Source organism: Ictidomys tridecemlineatus, chromosome 2 (genome assembly GCF_052094955.1).
Source record: "Ictidomys tridecemlineatus isolate mIctTri1 chromosome 2, mIctTri1.hap1, whole genome shotgun sequence".
NCBI classification, from domain to species: domain Eukaryota; kingdom Metazoa; phylum Chordata; class Mammalia; order Rodentia; family Sciuridae; genus Ictidomys; species Ictidomys tridecemlineatus.
The window spans coordinates 173,077,267-173,098,560 of NC_135478.1; the positions used below are offsets into that span (position 1 = coordinate 173,077,267).

The following is a 21,294-nucleotide window of genomic DNA, read 5'->3' on the forward strand; positions in this document are numbered from 1 at the left end:
CCTCCACTTGCTCCACCAATGAGCTACAACTTCAGCCTGAACTTAAGATTATTTTAAATGTTACTGAGAGAGTAACCTATCATAGATATATGATGTTGATAACTACATTGAGTAGTTATTTCTCAGAATTTCAATGGCTATCTTTATTTTTGTAAGAAATAACTTAGAAACATAATGTCAGATAAAATAAGTATATTAAAATTGTAGTTCAACTATTTATTGATTTTGAGGCCTTACAAATAGCAATTCTAAGCAATTTATGTGGCCTAATTTATCAAACAATTCTTAGTCAAAATCACCTGGTCTTTAGGCATAAGATCAAAATTTTGCCCATTTATTATATATTTTTATAATACTATTATAAAATTATAAACAATAATATTTTGACACCTTTTATTTCAAAAACTGAGTAATTACCACATAAAGTTGCAATTAGTGGTTTAACTTAGTTTTTTCCTTTTTGCTTCTGGGGATTAAACTCAGGATACTTTACCACTGATCTACATTCCTTTTTATTTTATTTTTTAATTTTTTAATATTTATTTATTTTTAGTATTTGGCGGACACAACATCTTTGTTGGTATGTGGTGCTGAGGATCGAACCTGGGCCGCACGCATGCCAGGCGAGCGTGCTACCGCTTGAGCCACATCCCCAGCCCTCCTTTTTATTTTTTATTTTGAGATATGGTCTTACTAAGTTGCTAAAGGTCTCACTAAGTTGCTCAAACTTGCAATCTTCCTGCCTTGCACCTGGCTTCACTTAGTTCTAATATTTTAGTTTAGCAAAATATTTACTTTAGTATACATACATGAATATCTCTGATAAACTAAATATACATTGGAAACAAGACATTTTGTAACACAAAAACATATGAAAAAGAAGAAAACTTTCAATAAGATCCTAAATAATGAAAGAAGTAAAAATGAGTAAAAAAGAAAATGAACAAGTAATCTCTTTCACTCACTGAAATACTCTCTGGAAAAAAACATATTAGTACCCATGCAGCTAATAAATACTTAAAAAGCTAGAATGGAGGATATTAATTTACGGAAATATTTTTTTCTATATATAAAATATAACATGGGAAATAATAAACAAGCCATTTTTTATTAATAGGCAAATGCATGACTAGTTCTCTTCAGAGATTATTGTGGGTGAAAGAATGGCTATCAAAGTTAGTAAATGGTTAGTAGAAATATGTGAGTCCCATACAAAATTAAAATGTGCTTGTTGCAGATTAAGTCTATCATAAAACATTATTTAAAAGCAATTATATTTAAATAAATCCCCTTGAATTTTCCAAAAATTATTGGTTTTCAAGAAAGGAAAAATAAAACCAGTAGTTTGTCTTCACATAGATTTTAAAAATTAGGCTTTTAAAAAAATGCATACTAGTTAGTTATATTGGAATCCATATTTTAGAACCAAGGAAGGCCTTATAATTTTCACCTATTATAACTGCTCATTTTGCAAATAAGCAATCAGTAGAACAAAGAGGTCAGAGTGACTTATTTAAGGTCAGTCACCCAGAGGCGAAGCTAGCATTAAAATACACACCTTCTGACCATGAGGTTAATTACATTCTCCATACTACCTCCAACTGTTCACTTTTTGGGAAACTGCCTGTTAAGATTTATTCTTATACATTTATCAAAACACAGACAGTTTCTGTCTTATGCAAACAGGCCCCTCTCGTTCTGCCCTTCTCCTCTGGAACTCCTAAAGGAGACACAGATGTAGGTTCTCTACAGAGCTTAATGCTTTTTAGTCATTCAGAACACAGCTTCAGAATTACAATACTCAGCAGCCCCATCCCCTTACCCTTTCCTTTCCATATGATCCTTGGAGGACTGAAGAAATTAAGGGAACAATGAGTCATAGAATAAAGACCATGCATGAGTAGTAGAAAAACAGAAGAAAATGGATAATATTAAAGAAAAATAATGGGTGAAAATACAGAATAAAAGTTACAGAAGAAATCTGGCCTTCTCTGGGGAAGAAAGTAATGCAAATACCAAGGATTAATTGTTCACCTCTTCCTTGAATAATACATAACACAAATATGAAATGAAAAAAAAGGTTAAATTACTCATCAGAAACTCAAAGATAAAGAAGTGTGCTGAATTCTCATTTCATACCCCATTTGAATCAAATGTATGATATGTCAAGATCATTGTATTGTCTTGAGCAACTAATAAAAAAAAAGAAGTGTGCTGAAAGGTAATAAAGTTCATGGAAATGTGCTTAGGCTAAGAAGAGGGGAAGAAAGGAGAATAAATAAGGTAAAAGAATGACTGAAAATGTTGGTAGAACTATTAATCATATAGAATGTGTAAGAAGAGATATTTGAGAAGAAAGATGGAACATCCTGAAAAAGGTCAGTAGGCAGTTGGAAATGGGCCTGGAAGCCAGTAGTCGTAAGTAGAAATAGTGACTGAAAACAGGAAAACATATAGAAGTGAAAACATACAGGACAAAAAAGAAAAAAACTTGGTGGAAAGATCTTTGAATCAAAGAGTTTTCTTAAAAGAATATATTCTTGATCGGAGGAGGAAGCAGCCCCGGGCCAGCCAAGCCAGACGGGAGGAGGAAGCTTGGACCCGCCCCGTGTGCTAGTCCGGAGGATGCCCATCAACCCTTAAAACCCATCAAAGTGGGTGAGGCTACCAGCACAGTTCTGTGGCTGATCCAGGTACCTGGTTTCCAACTCCCCCACCCTTAGCTGTGATAACTCAAAATATTTCCCACAAGCTTTTGGGGGTTGTAGCTATCAACGCAAAAAACAATTGTACAGGTATCTGGTTTCTACCTCAGAGACTAGAGGAGGGAAGATACAGGTGGAAGCTCATTTCCTTTCACACTGGCTATACCCACCACCCTGAATACAGAGGCTCAAGCTAGGAATAGACAACGCCACCTACTGGAAGCAAGGAATACAGTGTTCTGAGAGACTTTTTTTTTCTCTTTCTCTCTTTTCTTCTCTCTCTTCCACAACTTCAACATATGTGAACCCAAGAATTATGCATGAACAACCGAATTACCAAAGTAATATAATATAGAGGAATTGCATATACCCCACCTTCCCCCCATTTTTTTCTTTATTTCTATCTTACTTCCCTTTTCCTTCTCTCTTATTTCTCTTTTCTTCCTTGTTATTTTTTTCTTTTTTTCATTCCTTTTCTCTCTAGCCCACTTTCAATGTCCTAACTTTTGGTATCTATACATAGGGTAACTATCTAAATACAGATAGGAGGTTGAGTCTATACATTCTTCCATAAATTACCAGTCTATTGGTTAGAGTTCTCCAAAGGTGCTAAGTTAGTTTAACCTCATACCCTCACTCCTTTCCCTTTAAGTATAACTTCCTTCATCTGAAATTAAGTTTTCTATATGTCACCAGATATGGTATGCCTTTTATGAAACTAATAAATATATTCTTAAGTAATAATTAAAAGCAATATCTATAGACTTAGAATCTAACTATAAATGTATTAATAATGAAAACTTGTGCTTAGATGATGTACTGTTGATATTGGGAACTGTTAACATTGTCTTTGTCTGCCAAAGAGAGATTTTGGAGCTATACAAGAACAATACAAATATATAAGGGGGAAAACATTAACACAACAATTTCACAAAACTGGAAAGAATCATGAGCAGTATGAAAAGACAAGGAAAGAAAGGACCACAAACAATACAGGTCAATTCAATATTAGATGAGGTAATATCTGCAGCTGATGAAATGTCAGATAAAGAGTTCAGGATATACATGCTTCAGATGATCTGGAGTCTCAAAGAAGACATCATACAGCAAATTCAGACAATGAAAGATCACTTCGACAATGAATTACATAAACAAATCCAAGAAGCAAAAGATCAACTCTATAGGGAGATAGAAGATATAAAAAACAACCAAACACAAATCCTGGAAATGCAGGAAACAATAAACCAAATTAAAAACTCAAATGAGAGTATTACCAGCAGAGTAGAACACTTAAAGATAGAACTTCAGACAACGAAGACAAAATTTTTCAACTTGAAAAGAACATAAACATAAAAAAGCTCAGTGAGAATGTTAAGAAATCATGAGCAGAACATCCAAGAATTATGGGATAACATAAAGAAACCAAACCTAGGAGTTATTGGGATACAAGAGGGTATAAAGGTCCAAACCAAGGGAATCAGCAATCTATTCAATGAAATAATACTAGAAAACTTCCCAGACTTAAAGAATGAAAAAGAAATCCAAATACTAGAAGCCTACAGGACACCGAGTGTACAAAATCATAAGAGATCCACACCAAGAAACATAATAATGAAGATGCCCAACATACAGAATAAGGAGAGAATCTTAAAAGCAACAAGAGAGAGGAAGCAGATTACATTTAGGGGTAAATCAATCAGGATAACTGCTGATCTTCCAACACAGACTCTGAAAGCTAGAAGATCCTGGAACAACATATTTCAAATGCTGAAAGAAAAAGGGTTCCAACCAAGAATCATGTATCCAGTGAAAATAAGCTTCAGGATTGAAGATGAAATAAAAATCTTCCACGATAAACAAAAGTTAAAAGAATTTGCAGCTAGAAAACCAGCTCTTCAAAACATCCTTGGCAAAACATTACAGAAAGAGGAAATGAAAAATAACAATGAAAACCAATAGCAGGAGGTAGTACAGTAAAGGAAAAACTAATCATAGAGGAAAAACAAATCTTGTTAAGTAACATACATAATCAAATATGGCTGGAAATACAAACGATATCTCAATAGTAACCCTAAATGTTAATGGCTTAAATGCACCAATCAAAAGACATAGGCTAGTAGAATGGATTAAAAAAATATATCCAACAATATGCTGCCTACAGGAGACTCATCTGATAGGAAAAGACATACACATATATTATGTTAGCATTCAGAACAGTGATTACTAAATGTTGTTATTGTTAAAAACAACATAAAAATTAAGAGCAAATTAAACCAATGAATAAAACAATTATTCATTTTCTAGTTTGTTAATTAAATTATGACACAAGCAATATATTGAATTCAAAACTCATTGTGAGACTATTTAGGACTCTTAGATTAATTTTGATTATGCTGAATCATTTTTATTACAATAACAACCATACCCCAAGTGTTTGCAATACAAATTCTGTGGCATTGTTGGATACATTGTAGGCTTTCCACTACCTTTGAAAGAACACAAAGATACCATCTCTTATGCTCACGAAAGTTTATCCTTAATAACAAAAAAATGTCATGAGTTGTCACTTAAAAAATATTTATAATTTGCCTGGCACCTTACTAAACATTTATAAATTGTCTCATTTAAATATTGATATGACTTCCAAAGTAGATAATTAAGATTCCTAAGGTGAAAAAAGCCTTCCCCGAATTCATTTTCTTAGATTACCACTTACTATTTCGATTTACATAAATATTACTATCAAATGTTTCCTTTGGCACAAGTCACTGCTTCCATAGTTTCATAAGTCTCAGCAAAATAGAATTTTACAAGATATTAAAAATATGATTATTACCCGTTGTTGTTATTAATTTGCATATTATCGGAATTTTAAATATTTTTGCTTGCTGGGTAATAAAATTTCATGCACTTATACCTATACTAATTTCCTTTTTAGCCTAATATTATTGAGGATTATGAATGATCAGCTGATGTTTCTGGAATGGGCATTCATTGATCCTTTAGGGTTACCAGACAGGCCTTTCTATAGGTAAGAAACAAAATATGACTCTTCACTTTAATATCACATTTTAAAAATGTTGTGCACTGTGGAAAAAAATATAAAAATTGATTTCTTTCAAGCTAATAGAATATTTCAAAATATATATAGTGTCAAATATACTATATTGGGTTTCCAAATAATGTAATATGAGTCTTATATATCTTTCTTTTTAACATTTTTTTGTCTGATTATAAAAAAAATGTTTATTTTAGGAAATGTAAAAGATTCAGAAAGACACAAAGAGAAAACAAAAATCTCTCCAATCAAGTTTATATTTTCTTACACGATTTAAGCCCTTGTTCTATTTTAAATATAATTGTTTTTATATATATGCATGATAATAATAAATTTAATAAACATGCATTAATATGTAATAAATATATATTTATTTACTCCCTAAATTTGTTATTAAAGGTTTTTCCACCTAAAAAAAAAAAAAAAAGAAAAGACATACACAGACTGAAGGTGAAAGGTTGGGAAAAACATCACTCATACGGACCGCGGAAGCAAACAGGGGTGTCCATACTTGTATCAAATAAAATAGAGTTCAAGTCAAAGTTAATCAAAAGGGATAAACAAGTACACTACATACTGCTCAAGGGAACCATACACCAGCAAGACTTGACGATCATTAATATATATGCTCCAAACAATGGTACAGCTACGTTCATCAAACAAACTCTTCTCAAGTTCAAGAGTCAAATAGACCACAACACAATAATCATGGGAGATTTTAACACACCTCTCTCACCACTGGACAGATCTTCCAAACAAAAGTTGAATAAAGAAACCATAGAGCTCAATAATACAATTAATAATTTAGACTTAATTGATATATACAGAATATACCACCCAACATCAAGCAGATACACTTTCTTCTCAGTAGCACATGGATCCTTCTCAAAAATAGACCATATATTATGTCACAGGGCAAATCTTAGCAATTACAAAGGAGTAGAGATACTACCATGCATTTTATCTGATCATAATGGAATGAAATTGGAAATCAATAATAAAATGAGAAAGGAAAAATCCTACATCACATGGAGATTAAACAATATGCTACTGAATGAACAAAGGGTTACAGAAGATATCAAAGAGGAAATTAAAAAATTCTTAGAGGTAAATGAAAACTCAACACATATCGAAATCTCTGGGACACTATGAAAGCAGTACTGAGAGGAAAATTCATTTCATGGAGTTCATTCCTTAAAAGAAGGAAAAGCCAACAAATAAATGACCTCACACTACACCTCGAAGCCTTAGAAAAAGAAAAACAAATCAGCAGCAAATACAGTAGAAGGCAAGAAATAATTAAAATTAGAGCTGAAATCAATGAAATCGAAACAAAAGAAACAATTGAAAAATTTGACAAAACTAAAAGTTGGTTCTTTGAAAAAATAAATAAGATTGATAGACCACTAGCCACGCTAACAAAGAGAAGAAGAGAGAGAACCCAAATTACTAGCTTATGGGATGAAAAAGGTAACATCACAACAGACAATTCAGAAATACAGGAGATAATTAGAAATTATCTTGAAACCCTATACTCTAATAAAATAGAAGATAGTGAAGGCATCGATAAATTCCTTAAGACATATGAACTACCCAGATTGAGTGAGGATGATATAAACAACCTAAACAGACCAATATCAAGTGAGGAAATAGAAGAAGCCATCAAAAGACTACCAACCAAGAAAAGCCCAGGACTGGATGCATATACAGCAGAGTTTTACAAGAACTTTAAAAAAGAACTAATACCAATACTCTACAATCTATTTCAGGAGATAGAAAAAGAGGGAGAACTTCCAAATTCATTCTATGAGGCCAACATCACCCTGATTCCCAAACCAGATAAAGACACCTCAAAGAAAGAAAACTACAGACCAATATCCCTAATGAATTTAGATGCAAAAATCCTCAATAAAATTCTGGCAAATCAGATACAAAAACATATCAAAAAGATCGTGCACTATGATAAAGTAGAATTCATCCCTGGGATACAAGGCTGGTTCAATATACAGAAATCAATAAATATTATTCACCACATCAATAGACTTAAAGATAAGAACCATATGATCATCTCGATAGACGCAGAAAAAGCATTCGACAAAGTACAGCATCCCTTTATGTTCAAAACACTAGAAAAACTAGGGATAACAGGAATTTACCTCAACATTGTAAAAGCTATATATGCTAAGCCTCAGGCTAGCATCATTCTCAATGGAGAAAAACTGAAGGCATTCCCTCTAAAATCTGGAACAAGACAGGGATGCCCTCTGTCACCACTTCTATTCAATATAGTTCTTGCAATACTGACCAGAGCAATTAGACAGACAAAAGAAATTAAAGGCATTAAGATAGGAAAAGAAGAATTTAAATTATCACTATTTGCGGATGATATGATACTATACCTAGAAGACACAAAAGGGTCTACAAAGAAACTACTAGAGCTAATAAATGAATTCAGCAAAGTGGCAGGATATAAAATCAACCCGCATAAATCAGAGGCATTCCTGTATATCAGCGACAAATCTTCTGAACTGGAAATGAGGAAAACCACCCCATTCGCAATATCCTCAAAAAAAATAAAATAAAATACTTGGGAATCAACCTGAGGTGAAAGATTTATACAATGAAAAAACTACAGAACCCTTAAGAGAGAAATAGAAGATGATCTTAGAAGATGGAAAAATATACCCTGTTCATGAATAGGCAGAACTAACATCATCAAAAAGGCGATATTACCAAAAGTTCTCTATAGGTTCAATGCAATGCCAATCAAAATCCCAACAGCATTTCTTGTAGAAATAGATAAAGCATAAAAGACCCAGAATAGCAAAAGCAATTCTAAGCAGGAAGTGTGAATCAGGAGGTATAGCGATACCAGATTTCAAACTGTACTACAGAGCAATAGTAACAAAAACAGCATGGTGCGGTACCAAAATAGGCGGGTAGACCAATGGTACAGAATAGAGGACACAGAAACCAATCCACAAAATTACAACTATCTTATATTTAATAAAGGGGCTAAAAACATGCAATGGAGGAAGGATAGCATCTTCAACAAAGGGTGCTGGGAAAACTGGAAATCCGTATGCAACAAAATGAAACTGAATCCCTTTCTCTCACCATGCACAACAACTCAAAATGGATCAAGGAGCTTGATATCAAATCAGAGACTCTGCATCTGACAGAAGAAAAAGTTGGTTCCGATCTACATGTTGTGGGGTTGGGCTCCAAATTCCTTAATAGGATACCCATAGCACAAGAGTTAAAAACAAGAATCAACTGAAAAGTTTTTTCTCAGCAAGAGAAACAATAAAGAGGTAAACAGGGGGCCTACATCCTGGGAACAAATCTTTACTCCTCACACTTCAGATAGAGCCCTAATATCCAGAGTATACAAAGAACTCGAAAAATTAAACAATAAGAACACAAATACCCAATCCACAAATGGGCCAAGGACCTGAACAGACACTTCTCAGAGGAGGATATACAATCAATCAACAAGTACATGTAAAAATGCTCACCATCTCTAGCAGTCAGAGAAATGCAAATCAAAACTACCATAAGATACCATCTCACTCCAGTAAGATTGGAAGCCATTATGAAGTCAAACAACAACAAGTGCTGGCGAGGATGTGGGGAAAAGGGTACACTTGTACATTGCTGGTGGGACTGCAAATTGGTTCGGCCAATTTGGAAAGCAGTATGGAGATTCCTGGGAAAGCTGGGAATGGAACCACCATTTGACCCAGCTATTGCCCCTCTCGGACTATTCCCTGAAGACCTTAAAAGAGCGTACTATAGGGATACTGCTACATCGATGTTCATAGCAGCACAATTCACAAGAGCTAGACTGTGGAACCAACTTAGATGCCCTTCAATAGATGAATGGATTAAAAAATGTGGCATTTATACACAATGAAGTATTACTCAGCACTAAAAAATGACAAAATCATGGAAGTTGCAGGGAAATGGATGGCATTAGAGCAGATTATGCTAAGTGAAGCTAGCCAATCCCTAAAAAACAAATGCCAAATGTCTTCTTTGATATAAGGAGAGCAACTAAAAACAGAGCAGGGAGGAAGAGTATGAGAAAAAGATTAACATTAAACAGGAACGAGAGGTGGGAGGGAAAGGGAGAGAGAAGGGAAATTGCATGGAAATGGAAGGAGACCCTCATTGTTATACAAAATTACATATAAGAGGATATGAGGGGAAAGGGAAAAATCAAGGGAGAGAAATGAATTACAGTAGATGGGGTAGAGAGAGAAGATGGGAGGAGAGGGGAGGGGACGGGGGATAGTAGAGGATAGGAAAGGCAGCAGAATACAACAGTCACTAGTATGGCAATATGTAAAAATGTGGATGTGTAACCAATGTGATTCTGCAATCTGTATACGGGGTAAAAATGGGAGTTCATAACCCACTTGAATCAAATGTATGAAATATGATATGTCATGAGCTTTGTAATGTTTTGAACAACCAATAAAAAAAAAGAATATATTCTTTCTCTATAAGGACAAGTTAGGCACTGTCAAAGCAGAGGGGAACATAACAGCAACACTCATTCCATACAATACTTTTCAGCTCTCTCGCTCACTACCTCCCTTCCTTACTTCTGCTCTCTTCTATCTTTTGATTTGTTTCTCCTCACAGTACACAAAAAAATTAAGTTACAACGCTATGGTAGCTACACGATGCTTTTTAAGAACCAAATGCAGATAAATTACAAAATAAACAGCAATGGCAAAAGAAAATACAAAATGTAAATACAACCCACAGCTTACAAAGCAGCTCAAAATACAAAGGCAATCTGGCACTTCAAAGAATATCACTAGAGTGAAACAGCAGGGGCAGCCCAGTAACAGTCAATGACAGCTAGCCAGTATGAGAACAATGTGAATGAAGGGTACAAGATGCAGCCTGGCAAGGTCAGATAGGCTACATATGGAAGATTCATTGAATAAGTAACCATACTAAGAATGATGGCAATCAGATTTTCCACTAACAGAAAATAAATATAGAATAAAAGAATAAACCCTTTGGGATTGTAAATTAAATTGAAAGAGACACTACATATGTAAAATGAAGCTATCATTACAAATGCACAGTTTGAGATTAGATAGATAGATGTGTTTGGAACTATACAGAATAAAAATGTAAAGGAATAAACACACACACACACACACACACACACACACTTTGTTAGCTCTGCTCACTGAAAAGGCCTGGGTATAGCAACATCTCAATAGCAGTGAGCACATCTTGCACTCAGATTTTGGTTTCCATACATGGTTCTTCTTGAAGAAATGGCTGACTCCTGGGCTGCGACAGAGAAGTACAAATTGAATCTGAAATGATGTGCTGTGCTAGAGAATGCTCAAAGAATGATAAGAACATATGGAAAAGAAAAAGAACCTGCTCAAGGGGATTCTACTTAAAAAATTTAGGTCAATCTAATATAATTTAATCTAATGGGTTACTTTCATAGCTTTAAGGCATCATAGGATATTTTTTATTATAAAAGGAAAAATAAAATAAATTTGTATTTGGAGAAATCTAATAGGTATCCTAATCAAGTGATTAATGCAAATATTACTAATAGAACAAATCTACATTGTTTGCCACCTGATAGAATGCAATAAGTCAAACCAGAATCATTTCTGTGATATTACTATAAAAAATGTGTAACTTGGGTTTAATAATGAAGAATATGTTTTTAAATGTTTAAAATCAGCTCATCAGGAGTAAAAAGCCCTAGCCTGTGTAATTCCTCATTTCTATGGTATAAATATTCCATCACGGCTAATTTCAGGTATCAACTGAAATTGCTGATCAAAGAATTGGGAAGAGATATGTCCATTCAGCTCTCAAAAGTCAACTTGGAGCTAGATTCAGCATACTACTGGCATAAAACTCAAACTAAGGGATATTCTACAAAGTGGCTGTCCTAATGTCTTCAACAAATATAGAGCACAAAACTCAAGGAAAGGCTAAGGATCTGCTTCAGACTGCAGGAGAGTAGAGGCACATGACCACTAAGTAAGGTATATAATTTCAGATTACAGTCTTTTGTTATAATAAACATTAATAAAGAAAATCAGCAGAATTTTAACCAGTTATTTGGATGAAAGACACAGGGGAATTCTTTGTGTTGTTCTTGCAATGCTTCTCTAAGTTTGAAATTCTTTCAAAATAAAACTGTATTTTTTTAAAAAGTACAAAATAATTTGTCCCCTGATTAGAGCATTCTATGGATTTGAACATAGAAGAAATGCTGAAAGAAAAGAGAAATGGTAAAAGAGGTAAACTCCAATTATTGCAGGTAAAGAATAAAAAACTGTAGCTCCTCCAAGCCAGGTTTAATTTTAACACTGACTACTGACTCATAGTTCCATTAATAAATGAAAGTTAAAAAGTGTCAAAGAATAATACTAATATTTCAAAAGGAACACAGGTTACCAAGGCTCAGATGTTTAAATAATCCTCTTGTCCCCTTGTTTGAAGGAGCAAAAATACTAGGGAAGAGAAAAAAAATTATTTTTTTCCAAAACTCTACTTACAGCATATTTTTAAAGAGAATCTACTTCTATTTAAGTCAACTTTAAAACATAAAAAAATAAAGCAAGACAGTCTTTTGATTTTAAGATAAACATATACATCTAAATTACCATTCCTCACCAAAAAATGAAAGCAAAGTAGGAAAAAACTGGTATTGATTAAAGTATTACACAATAGAAAGAAATGATACTTTTTAGTATTATACAAACACACACACACAAATGTAACCTTCTGATATTTACATTTAATGCATATAAATACAATAATTTAATAAAACCAGAGTTAATAGTATTTTCTTAGACCAGAAACTCAAACATCAAGTCACAGGAATCTGGAAAGTGACATTAGTATCTTGAGGACAGGAGATACAGCTCTATACTGGTTTTACTTATTCCGTGATAGATACAGTTCTTCCCTGGCAACTACAGGGGCCTAGCAAAGAAAGAATCCCTTGTCAATGGCTGTTTTTGTTAGTGATGTTCTGGAAGGCAAAGTGTGAAAGGGAATAGAGTACAATAAATGGTAGCAGTGGTGGTGGGGCGTGAGCAGGGGGGGCACCACAGAGCTCAAAAGGTGATGGATCTCCTTGTCCTGAGGGCAAACTCTCAGGAGTTACTCAGGTATCCACTCCAGGTAAAAGGTGGTGTGAACTCAGTGTGTCATGCACATGTGCTAGCAAGCTTTTCCTGAATGAAAAAAAGGAAGCCATCACTGTCACCTGAAAAGCAGGCAGTGTGACCCAAAAGTTAGGGGACGACAAGTGCTTCTAAATGGAAGGATTTTGGCATAAAGGTTGGCACATACAGAAAGAATGCAAAACCTCAGAGTAATTAAAAAGACATCTGGTTCAAGAACTCTTGGTTCTGCTGTTTTAAGTGTTTCTACATTGTTATGCAGAACAAATTATGAAGTAAGTGGAAAGTGTTTTAGAAATTGCGAACATGGCAGCAAATTTTACTAATTTTTATTGTTTAACCCATAACCTCCCTCCTGAATTTTGAAAAAAAAAAAACGCTTAGCATAAAAATAATGAGAAAACAGTTTATACTTAATCAGAAGACAGCACAGTCTTCATATAGACCTCCCATAATTCTGGCACAAATCAAGAAAACCAGGCATTTAATACCACCATAAAATATGTAATCTCTGGTAGGCTTTTTAAAATATTGAAAATTGATTATAGATTTACATTTGCCATTTTGAAAATATCTAACATTCTGGAGATATAAAGAAACAACTGAATTTTGTCATTTTCTGTATTCTTTCCAACTCTTATACATATATTTTTAATTCTATGATTCTTAAAGGAAAAGATCTCATATTTAATTCTATCCTAAATGTTATAGAAGCTTATAGGGGAAACTAGGAACTTATCCTAGGACCACAGATACATCCTGATGGAGAAGGGCTTAGATGAAGGCTCAGTCACCCAAATCTAGTCATTCATCAGGGCAGTCGACCATCATATCATAATGTTGCTACTCTCTCCAACCTTCAATGCTCACCTTCCTGACCTCTTGGATTTAGCTTACATTTCCATTCAGAATGAATGAATGAATGATCTTACCAAATTTCCAGGAACCTCCCTTCTTGTAAGAATATTACATTATCCAACTCTTTGATTAAATTCACTTTCCAGACTCACCTAAAATATGAAGGTGATTTTCCTTGGCAGAGACAGTTGTACCTTTTTGCTCCAAGGATGTTCTGTTTACATTTACAACATTATATTTTAGTCCATCAGTTTTAGTTTTGTATTTCTAGCATGTAACATAATGCCTGGCTCATGAAAAATGATTATTTTTTATCAATAAGAAAATAAAAAGCCAGAAATAATTTGTGAATTGGATTTTGAATAGAAAACATTTGCTGAGAAACAGTGTGCAATTGTCACTGTCAAGACTTAAAGTTTTATAACTAGCCTACCACTTTAATTTTTGAATGATAAGACCTTTGTAGAATTTTCCTTAGAGTATTATGCTTGACATTCAAGGAAGAGAAGCTCCATCAAAAGATGATGGGAGAGAATGACATTTTGAAATACATGAGGTATAATCACCTTAACTCATTTGTGAAAAAATAAAAGATTTTATTCTTTTCTGAAAAAATGTAAATAAATATACAATCTACACCATAAATAAACCATAAAACTGCATGTTTTCATGTTGAAAACTTAAAAAGTTAACACAACTTTCAAAGGACTTGCTAGCTCACAAATCTCAAATTTATGAAAACTAGTGTGTTTCCATAAAACACTAGTTGGGTAATCAGACACTCATAGTGTTCTTTTCCACCATGAAAAAATAAATGTTAGAAATATTTTCTGGTATTCTGAAAAATACTCTGAAGTATATAAATAGATACAAGACTGAAGAGAATCCTTTCAGTATAAAAAGACATTAGGGAGTTGTATGGGGAAGTTTAACAGTAGCAGGTAACTCTTGTCCTAGAACATGATATGAAATTTCTAGTCCTGCTCTCACTTTCACAAGGTTAGAAAACAAAGGGAAAAAGGAGACAGTACAGAGGCATAACATGTAAAATCTCAGATATCAGACAACATAAGAGCCTACATATAACCATCATTGTTATCTGGAACTATGCTTAGACCTTGATTAAAATAATTTAGCTTAGGACTTAAAAAATAACATTTCTCTTAAGATCTTTTTGTACCTAATCCTTAACATAGCCTTATTCATATGCTGGCAAACAAGCCCCAATGAGATGGGTAAAAGAAGTTCACTTTTAAAATATTTAGATGTACAGTTGACATGATAAAAGGGAATAAATCCATTGATGACTGATAGTCATGGTCATGGTCAGGGTATAGCCCAACGAGAGAAAAATTGAAGTCTGGATCTCATTTGAGTAGAGAAACATGGTAAATTTTCAAAGGCACCAACCTACTAGTTTTAGAGGATTCTAAATACCCACATAATATATTATCCATTGTAGAAACCAAAAAACTAAATGACTCTCTGAAAGCAAAACACATCCACTGTGTTATTTATAACTGCTTATCTGAAGGTCTTGAGAAATGTTTAAAAATCTGACTTTGCAATGACTAAACACTTTCATCCTAATGTTAGCAAAGAGAGTAATTAAAAAAAAAAAGACTGAAGAAGAGAGAGAGAGAGAGAGAGACAGAATCCAAGCCAAGTTAAAACACTAAAACATCATCACTGGAGGAAGAATAGGTAATTGCAACACAGGGTTTCAACTTAATCAATGCCATGTAACTGTAAATTATTAAATTTTGGAAAACTTTCCTGAAAATTACAAACAGTAAAAACTTATCCAGGATATAATTGCTTAGTTTTATAATGCATGATAAACTTTATCATAAGAGCACAATTACAAATTGATGAAACAATATTATTAGTGAAATAGTAACAAATGACAGAAAATAGTTATTTGCATTATCCCTTTTCTTACTAAATTAGCACCTTTCATCAATCACACTCATTATTTCAATAATAGCTTTCTAACTTTTTTATAACATGTACATATTTAAACTATATAGGTTATTCAAATAATAATATAATTAAATAATGGTAAATTATATAATGGTATATTATATAATATATAAGATTGAGTTAAGTTTTATATGGTTTTGAAGTTTGCTATAATTTATTTTCCTATTTGTTCAATCTTCACTGATGGTACAAACTATACTAAAAGCCCAGTGTACAAAAGTAGGATTTTATACTATAGTACACATTTTATTTGACACAACTCTTACAACTTATTAAAACCATTTTAATGGTGATAAAAACAAATTAGTTAACAGAAGTATAATACTACTTGAGAAATACAAAAGAAGCCAAAATCAAAAACTCCTAAGTAAATATACTTTGCTAGTATATATTCATTCTCAGATAGATATATTTATACATAATCCAAGGTAAACTTTATGATCTTCATTTTCCCATTACTATAGTATTATAATTTATCAAAACAGAAGCCATTATGAGGCTGTCATATTTAAAGTCATTAATATTCATTATCTGAGACTGAAGTACCAGAAAAGGGATAGTGCAGCTCTATGCCATAGAAAGCCTTGAATAAATACAAACCCTGATAAAAAGAAAGCAGCATGCCAGAGATCTCTGAAGACAGCGCCAACACTGTAAGTGGTGCTTGTACCGTGGCTCTGAACTGCTCCTTCCTGTGTGTTATCTGTGGTACTAGAACCGTCTCCTTCCCTATGTACTTCCAAATGGGCTGCTTTTCTTAATTTCCTTCATCAGAAGAAATTAAAGAGCAGAAGGTAGCTTTAAAATTTTAATAACCACTTTCTCGATAGTACATTCAAAATTTTAGAAAACATAAAACATAGAAAATTTGATAAATAATAAAATTCAAATTTACTAAATAAAATGTAATCCAAATATCATAGTGCATATTCAAGACCAATTTCTATAAATAGCAAGATATTTTTCCTTGCTCATCCTGACAGGTCAGTGGCAAAAGGTTGTAAGGATCACACTGGACAGGTATTTACAAAAGTTAATTCTTCCCTATTTGAATGTCACTTATCTGCAGGTAAAGAAAGAAGAAAATTTAGATTGGAGAGAATTATAATCTAACTAATCAACAAAGCTATTTATCTGACATAGGCATTATCTTTTAAAAATGAGATGAGCTTAAATCTCGATACCCCAAAATTGCAAACGACACAATCTCTAATCAACAATATTCAAAAGAAGATTCTCCAAAAGACTATTAAAACAGAATTCCATTGTGCTTTGTGAAACTTGCTATGCTTAATTTCCCCCCACCCCTAGTCCCCAGCACTTGGTAAAGAACCCAGGGGTAATTTACCAGTAAGCTACATCCCTGACCCTTTTATATTTCTTATTTTGAGACAGGGTTTAACTAAGTTGCTGACTTTAGTCTTGAACTTGTGATTCTCTAGCCTCAGATTCCCAAAGTGCTGGGATTATAGGCATGTGACACCACACTGGGCTTCTATGTATACTTAATTAAGGAGAATATCATACAGCTTTAAACATCATTTAGAGAATAGAGCCTAGATGAAATTTCTTTTTCTTTCTTTCCTTTTCTTTCTTTTTTTTTTGGCTGTTATTTTTGCCAAGCCATCTTAGAAATACAAAATTTTCTAATTAGTAGGAATTTTTAGCAATTCCAGCTAACACATTCCCAATATTGTTCTTAGGTGACTGGAAATGAATTTTAAGAAAACAATAATTAAGAAAAACACAGGCATGTGGTTTCAAAATAACCTTGAATAAAGAAAATAAACTGCTTGTTAATTGATCTGAGAACTCAGTACTTTATTTGAAAGAACAATTTTATAAGACAACATTTTATTCTATGAAAGTAATGAGAATAGTTAAGAATAATCCTGGATTCAAATTACAGAAATTTACCCCCCCAAAAGATCACTTTTCAATAGACAGTACCTTCTTCTTTTACCGCCTGTACTTATAGGTTTAGGTGTTCTTGTTGAAACAATCTGGCAATGCACAGTTCCCAAGAGCAGCATCAGCCATATTGGCCCAATCACTTCTGTCAGAGGTATACTATGTGGGCTAGAAGTGGAACAGAATAATACTATTGCAGCAACTACAAAAAGGGAGAGAAAATACATTTAATTATAGATCTGACAGTTACTTCTTCAAAACTTTTTAAACTGCTCTTATATTACTTCTTGCCAGATTCTTTTTCCACATTTAAATAAATTTAAAATGTTACTCTACACAGCTCTTTAGACTATTTTCTTGTTTGCCATAGCCTAATCATGGTATTTAGTAATACACTCTTAGACTAAGATAACACTCAACATCATCTCTGAAGTATACACCTCAATACCACAAAGAAAATTAGATGCATACAAATTTATGGGCATTCCAGGTTAGATAAGTGACAGAAAATAAAAAGAATCATACTAACTTTTAGTACAATTATTTCTTTATTTTACAAATAAGGAAGTCTAATGATAATAAGTGTGTTATATGGCTATAAAAAGCATGTAAATAAAGGTCTATGTATACAAAATTAATAGCATAAATTTACTTGGGCATATTTTCCAGAGCAAATAATAAACATAAATGTAACAATTACCACATGAAGGAGAAATCTTGTTTTTGCCTGCCCTGCATCCCTTAGACTTTCTGAATATAAACTCTACCTTTTGGGGGGTCTCCTTCCTTTATCTGTCACTGAAACAGTCTTATTTTTCCCACCTCAGGCATGGGCAAAAAAAAAACCTAGGCTTGCCACAAATTAATAACTCTGGGCATAGGAGTAATAATAATAAAAATAAATAAATAATTTTTAAAGGCTTGTGGCCTAAGCAGGGGTGATCAGAATCTTCTTCAGGTATTAATATAGATGCTTTTAAAAGGCTATTCTCCTAGATCATAAATACTAAGGATTACGGAAATGTGAAATTGACAATGGCCACTTTAGCTATCACCTAGAAAGGGCCAACCTAAGAGTATAACCAGCAAGGAAAGCAGAGTCAACAAAAAAAAAAGTAAAGACATCATCTGAGCCTTCATATCTAGCCATGCCTGAAACCAGTGTCTATGAGTACCTAATTCTGAACAAGCAGAAAATTTTAATATTAGAACATTTTTGTTCATTTTGTTAAGTGTGATCACTGTAATGTACATATTACAATGAAATGCCTATCATATTCATGGGTAAATATGATGATGTATATGTTTAACAAAATATCAGGTAACAATACCCAGAAAATGTTTGATCAGAAAAATTTAAAAGAACTGTCATGGAAAGCATTAACAAAAATATCACCATTTTAAAAACAAATAGAATTTCATACACTCTAAGAATCTACAGTAAGAAAATAAAATAAGAAAAGCTTCATAAATGTTTACTTCAGTATTAATTATAATAACAAAAGAGAGCAAACAGTTTAAATGCCAAATACTGATGCACAATGAGATGCTTTCTAGTAATTTAAAATCATACACATAGACTGACACTTTGACATTAGACAAAAATATATATATATATATTTATATATATATACATATATAAAACTGTTTTTGTAAAGTATTCTCACAATATAAAAATGTTATAAGGTAAACTGAAAGGCAAGATTATGAATAGGTTTTTTTTCTTCAGCTTTTTCTATATTTCCAAATTTTCTGCCATGAACACAAATATCTTTAATCAGAAAAAACAGGGCTGGTGTTTACCTTAGTGGTAGAGTACTTGCCTAGAATGCACACACACACACGCACGCGCGCGCGCCCCTTGGGCTAGAAGAAACAACTTTTAAGTCTAATTTTTATTTTCATTTACTTACAATGTATCAAGAATCTTACATAGAGTCCATTGATAAACATATAGAAATAATCATTCAGGACTGAAATAATTTTTTTAAGGTAACATTAAAGAGACAAGCTTTTCTTATTTTATTTATCAACCAAATTTTATGTTATTTTATATCATCAACCAAATTAAAATAATTGCTTTGTTAATGGGATGAAATGTGAGTTGTTTCTTTGTTAGTCTTCAAATAGTCTGTAATACTATATATGTTATGTTGTATAATGATGCTATGATTGTGCACTAGAATGCTGCTGTGTTGGGAGGCAGTGTAACTGAGTTGTGTCTGGCTCTGAGTCAGAAGACTAAGAGTTGTAGTTGTACACTATTACACACCTGGTGATTGTGTGGCTTTGAATTTGCAGATCTTTCAGGTCCCATATCTATAAGCTAGAAATATATTTCATTGGGCTATTGTGAGAATTAAGTAACAATCTGACAAAGTGCTCAGTGCACGGTATATAAAATTTCAATACAGAATGAGGCTAGTTCAGATCACCATAGTAAAAGGTACAGAAAAATGAACCATGCTTTAGGGAGGAAAAATGAACTTGTATAGGTTGTATTAAAAAAAAAAAAAAAGACGTGTGTGTGTGTGTGTGTGTGTGTGTGTGTGTACACGTATGGCGGCAGATGCATTTTAAAGATTTTTTTTTTTTAGCTTTAGAAAATCCTCTCATAGCTAGATGCAGTGGTGTACCTCTATAATCACAGCAACTCCAGAGCTGAGGCAGGAGGACTGCAAGACCAGTTTGAGTGACTTAGCAAGAATCTGCCTCAAAATAAAAAATAAAAAAGGTTGGGGATTGGGAAATAGCTCAGTTGGAGAGTGCTTGCCTCACATGCACAAGGCTGTGGGTTCTAATGCGAAGCACCAAAAAAGTTTTTGGTAGAATGAGATGAACATCATTACCCTAGGTACACATATGATTGCACGGTTAGTGCATCTCTACACTGTATACAACCAAAGAAGGGAAATGTTGCAATTCATTTGTATACAAATTGAAATGTATTCAGCTGTGATGTACAAGTAGAATAAAATAATAATAATAAAAATAATAATTATTATAATAATAATAATAGACTGTAAAGTTGTAAAGTGTCCCTAGGTTCAATCCCCTGTATAAAAGAAAGAAAAAGAAAATTCTTTAGCCATACACATATTTAAATTTTTGTATAATCATATTGGAAAATACTGCCTTATTTTCTCAAACATTTTTAATACTAAACTAGCTTTCTCTTATTAACATATTCATACTCACTTCATTCTAGGTAGTAGTTAGTATATGTTTGGAACAAAGCCTTAGTAAATCTAAAAATACAACATCCCTGAAAGCTAAAAGCAAATTGCATTCCCATCACTTAATTATACCTTGAAGAAGATAAAGGACAAGAAGCCAGAAAAAGATGACCTTTGATGTTACTTGTAACCACCAGCGAAAGAAAAAGGGAAAAAATACAACTCGAACAATTCCCTTTCTGGTCAGAGAAGTCCAAGGACTTTCAGGCTTTGCCTTAGCAAATGCAGACCCTGAAAAAAAGGTAAAATACAATGACAGACTACATTTATTTCCCTACAGAAAAAAAATGTCACTGTTTGAAAAACCACATATGTGTAATTTTATTCTGTACTACAAGTAAGAAACATCCAAT

General features: G+C 33.1%; 1 protein-coding gene across 9 annotated transcripts in view; it reads right to left on the reverse strand.

Annotated features, from left to right (window-relative positions):
• Phtf2 (putative homeodomain transcription factor 2) overlaps positions 1–21,294 on the reverse strand; it is a 142,966-nt gene that overhangs the window by 40,501 nt on the left and 81,171 nt on the right. For 8 of the 9 annotated variants that reach the window (XR_013435152.1, XR_013435153.1, XM_040291688.2 and 5 more), the window contains 3 exons: positions 21,014–21,172; positions 17,745–17,907; positions 16,395–16,559 (listed from right to left, as the gene is read on the reverse strand). Coding sequence is in view for 7 of the 9 variants with exons in the window: in XM_040291688.2 (XP_040147622.1) it covers positions 16,395–16,559; positions 17,745–17,907; positions 21,014–21,172 (487 nt within the window). In the remaining 2 variants the exon portion in view is untranslated. The remainder of the gene's footprint in view (positions 1–16,394; positions 16,560–17,744; positions 17,908–21,013; positions 21,173–21,294) is intronic. The other variant, XM_040291687.2, reaches the window with a different exon arrangement.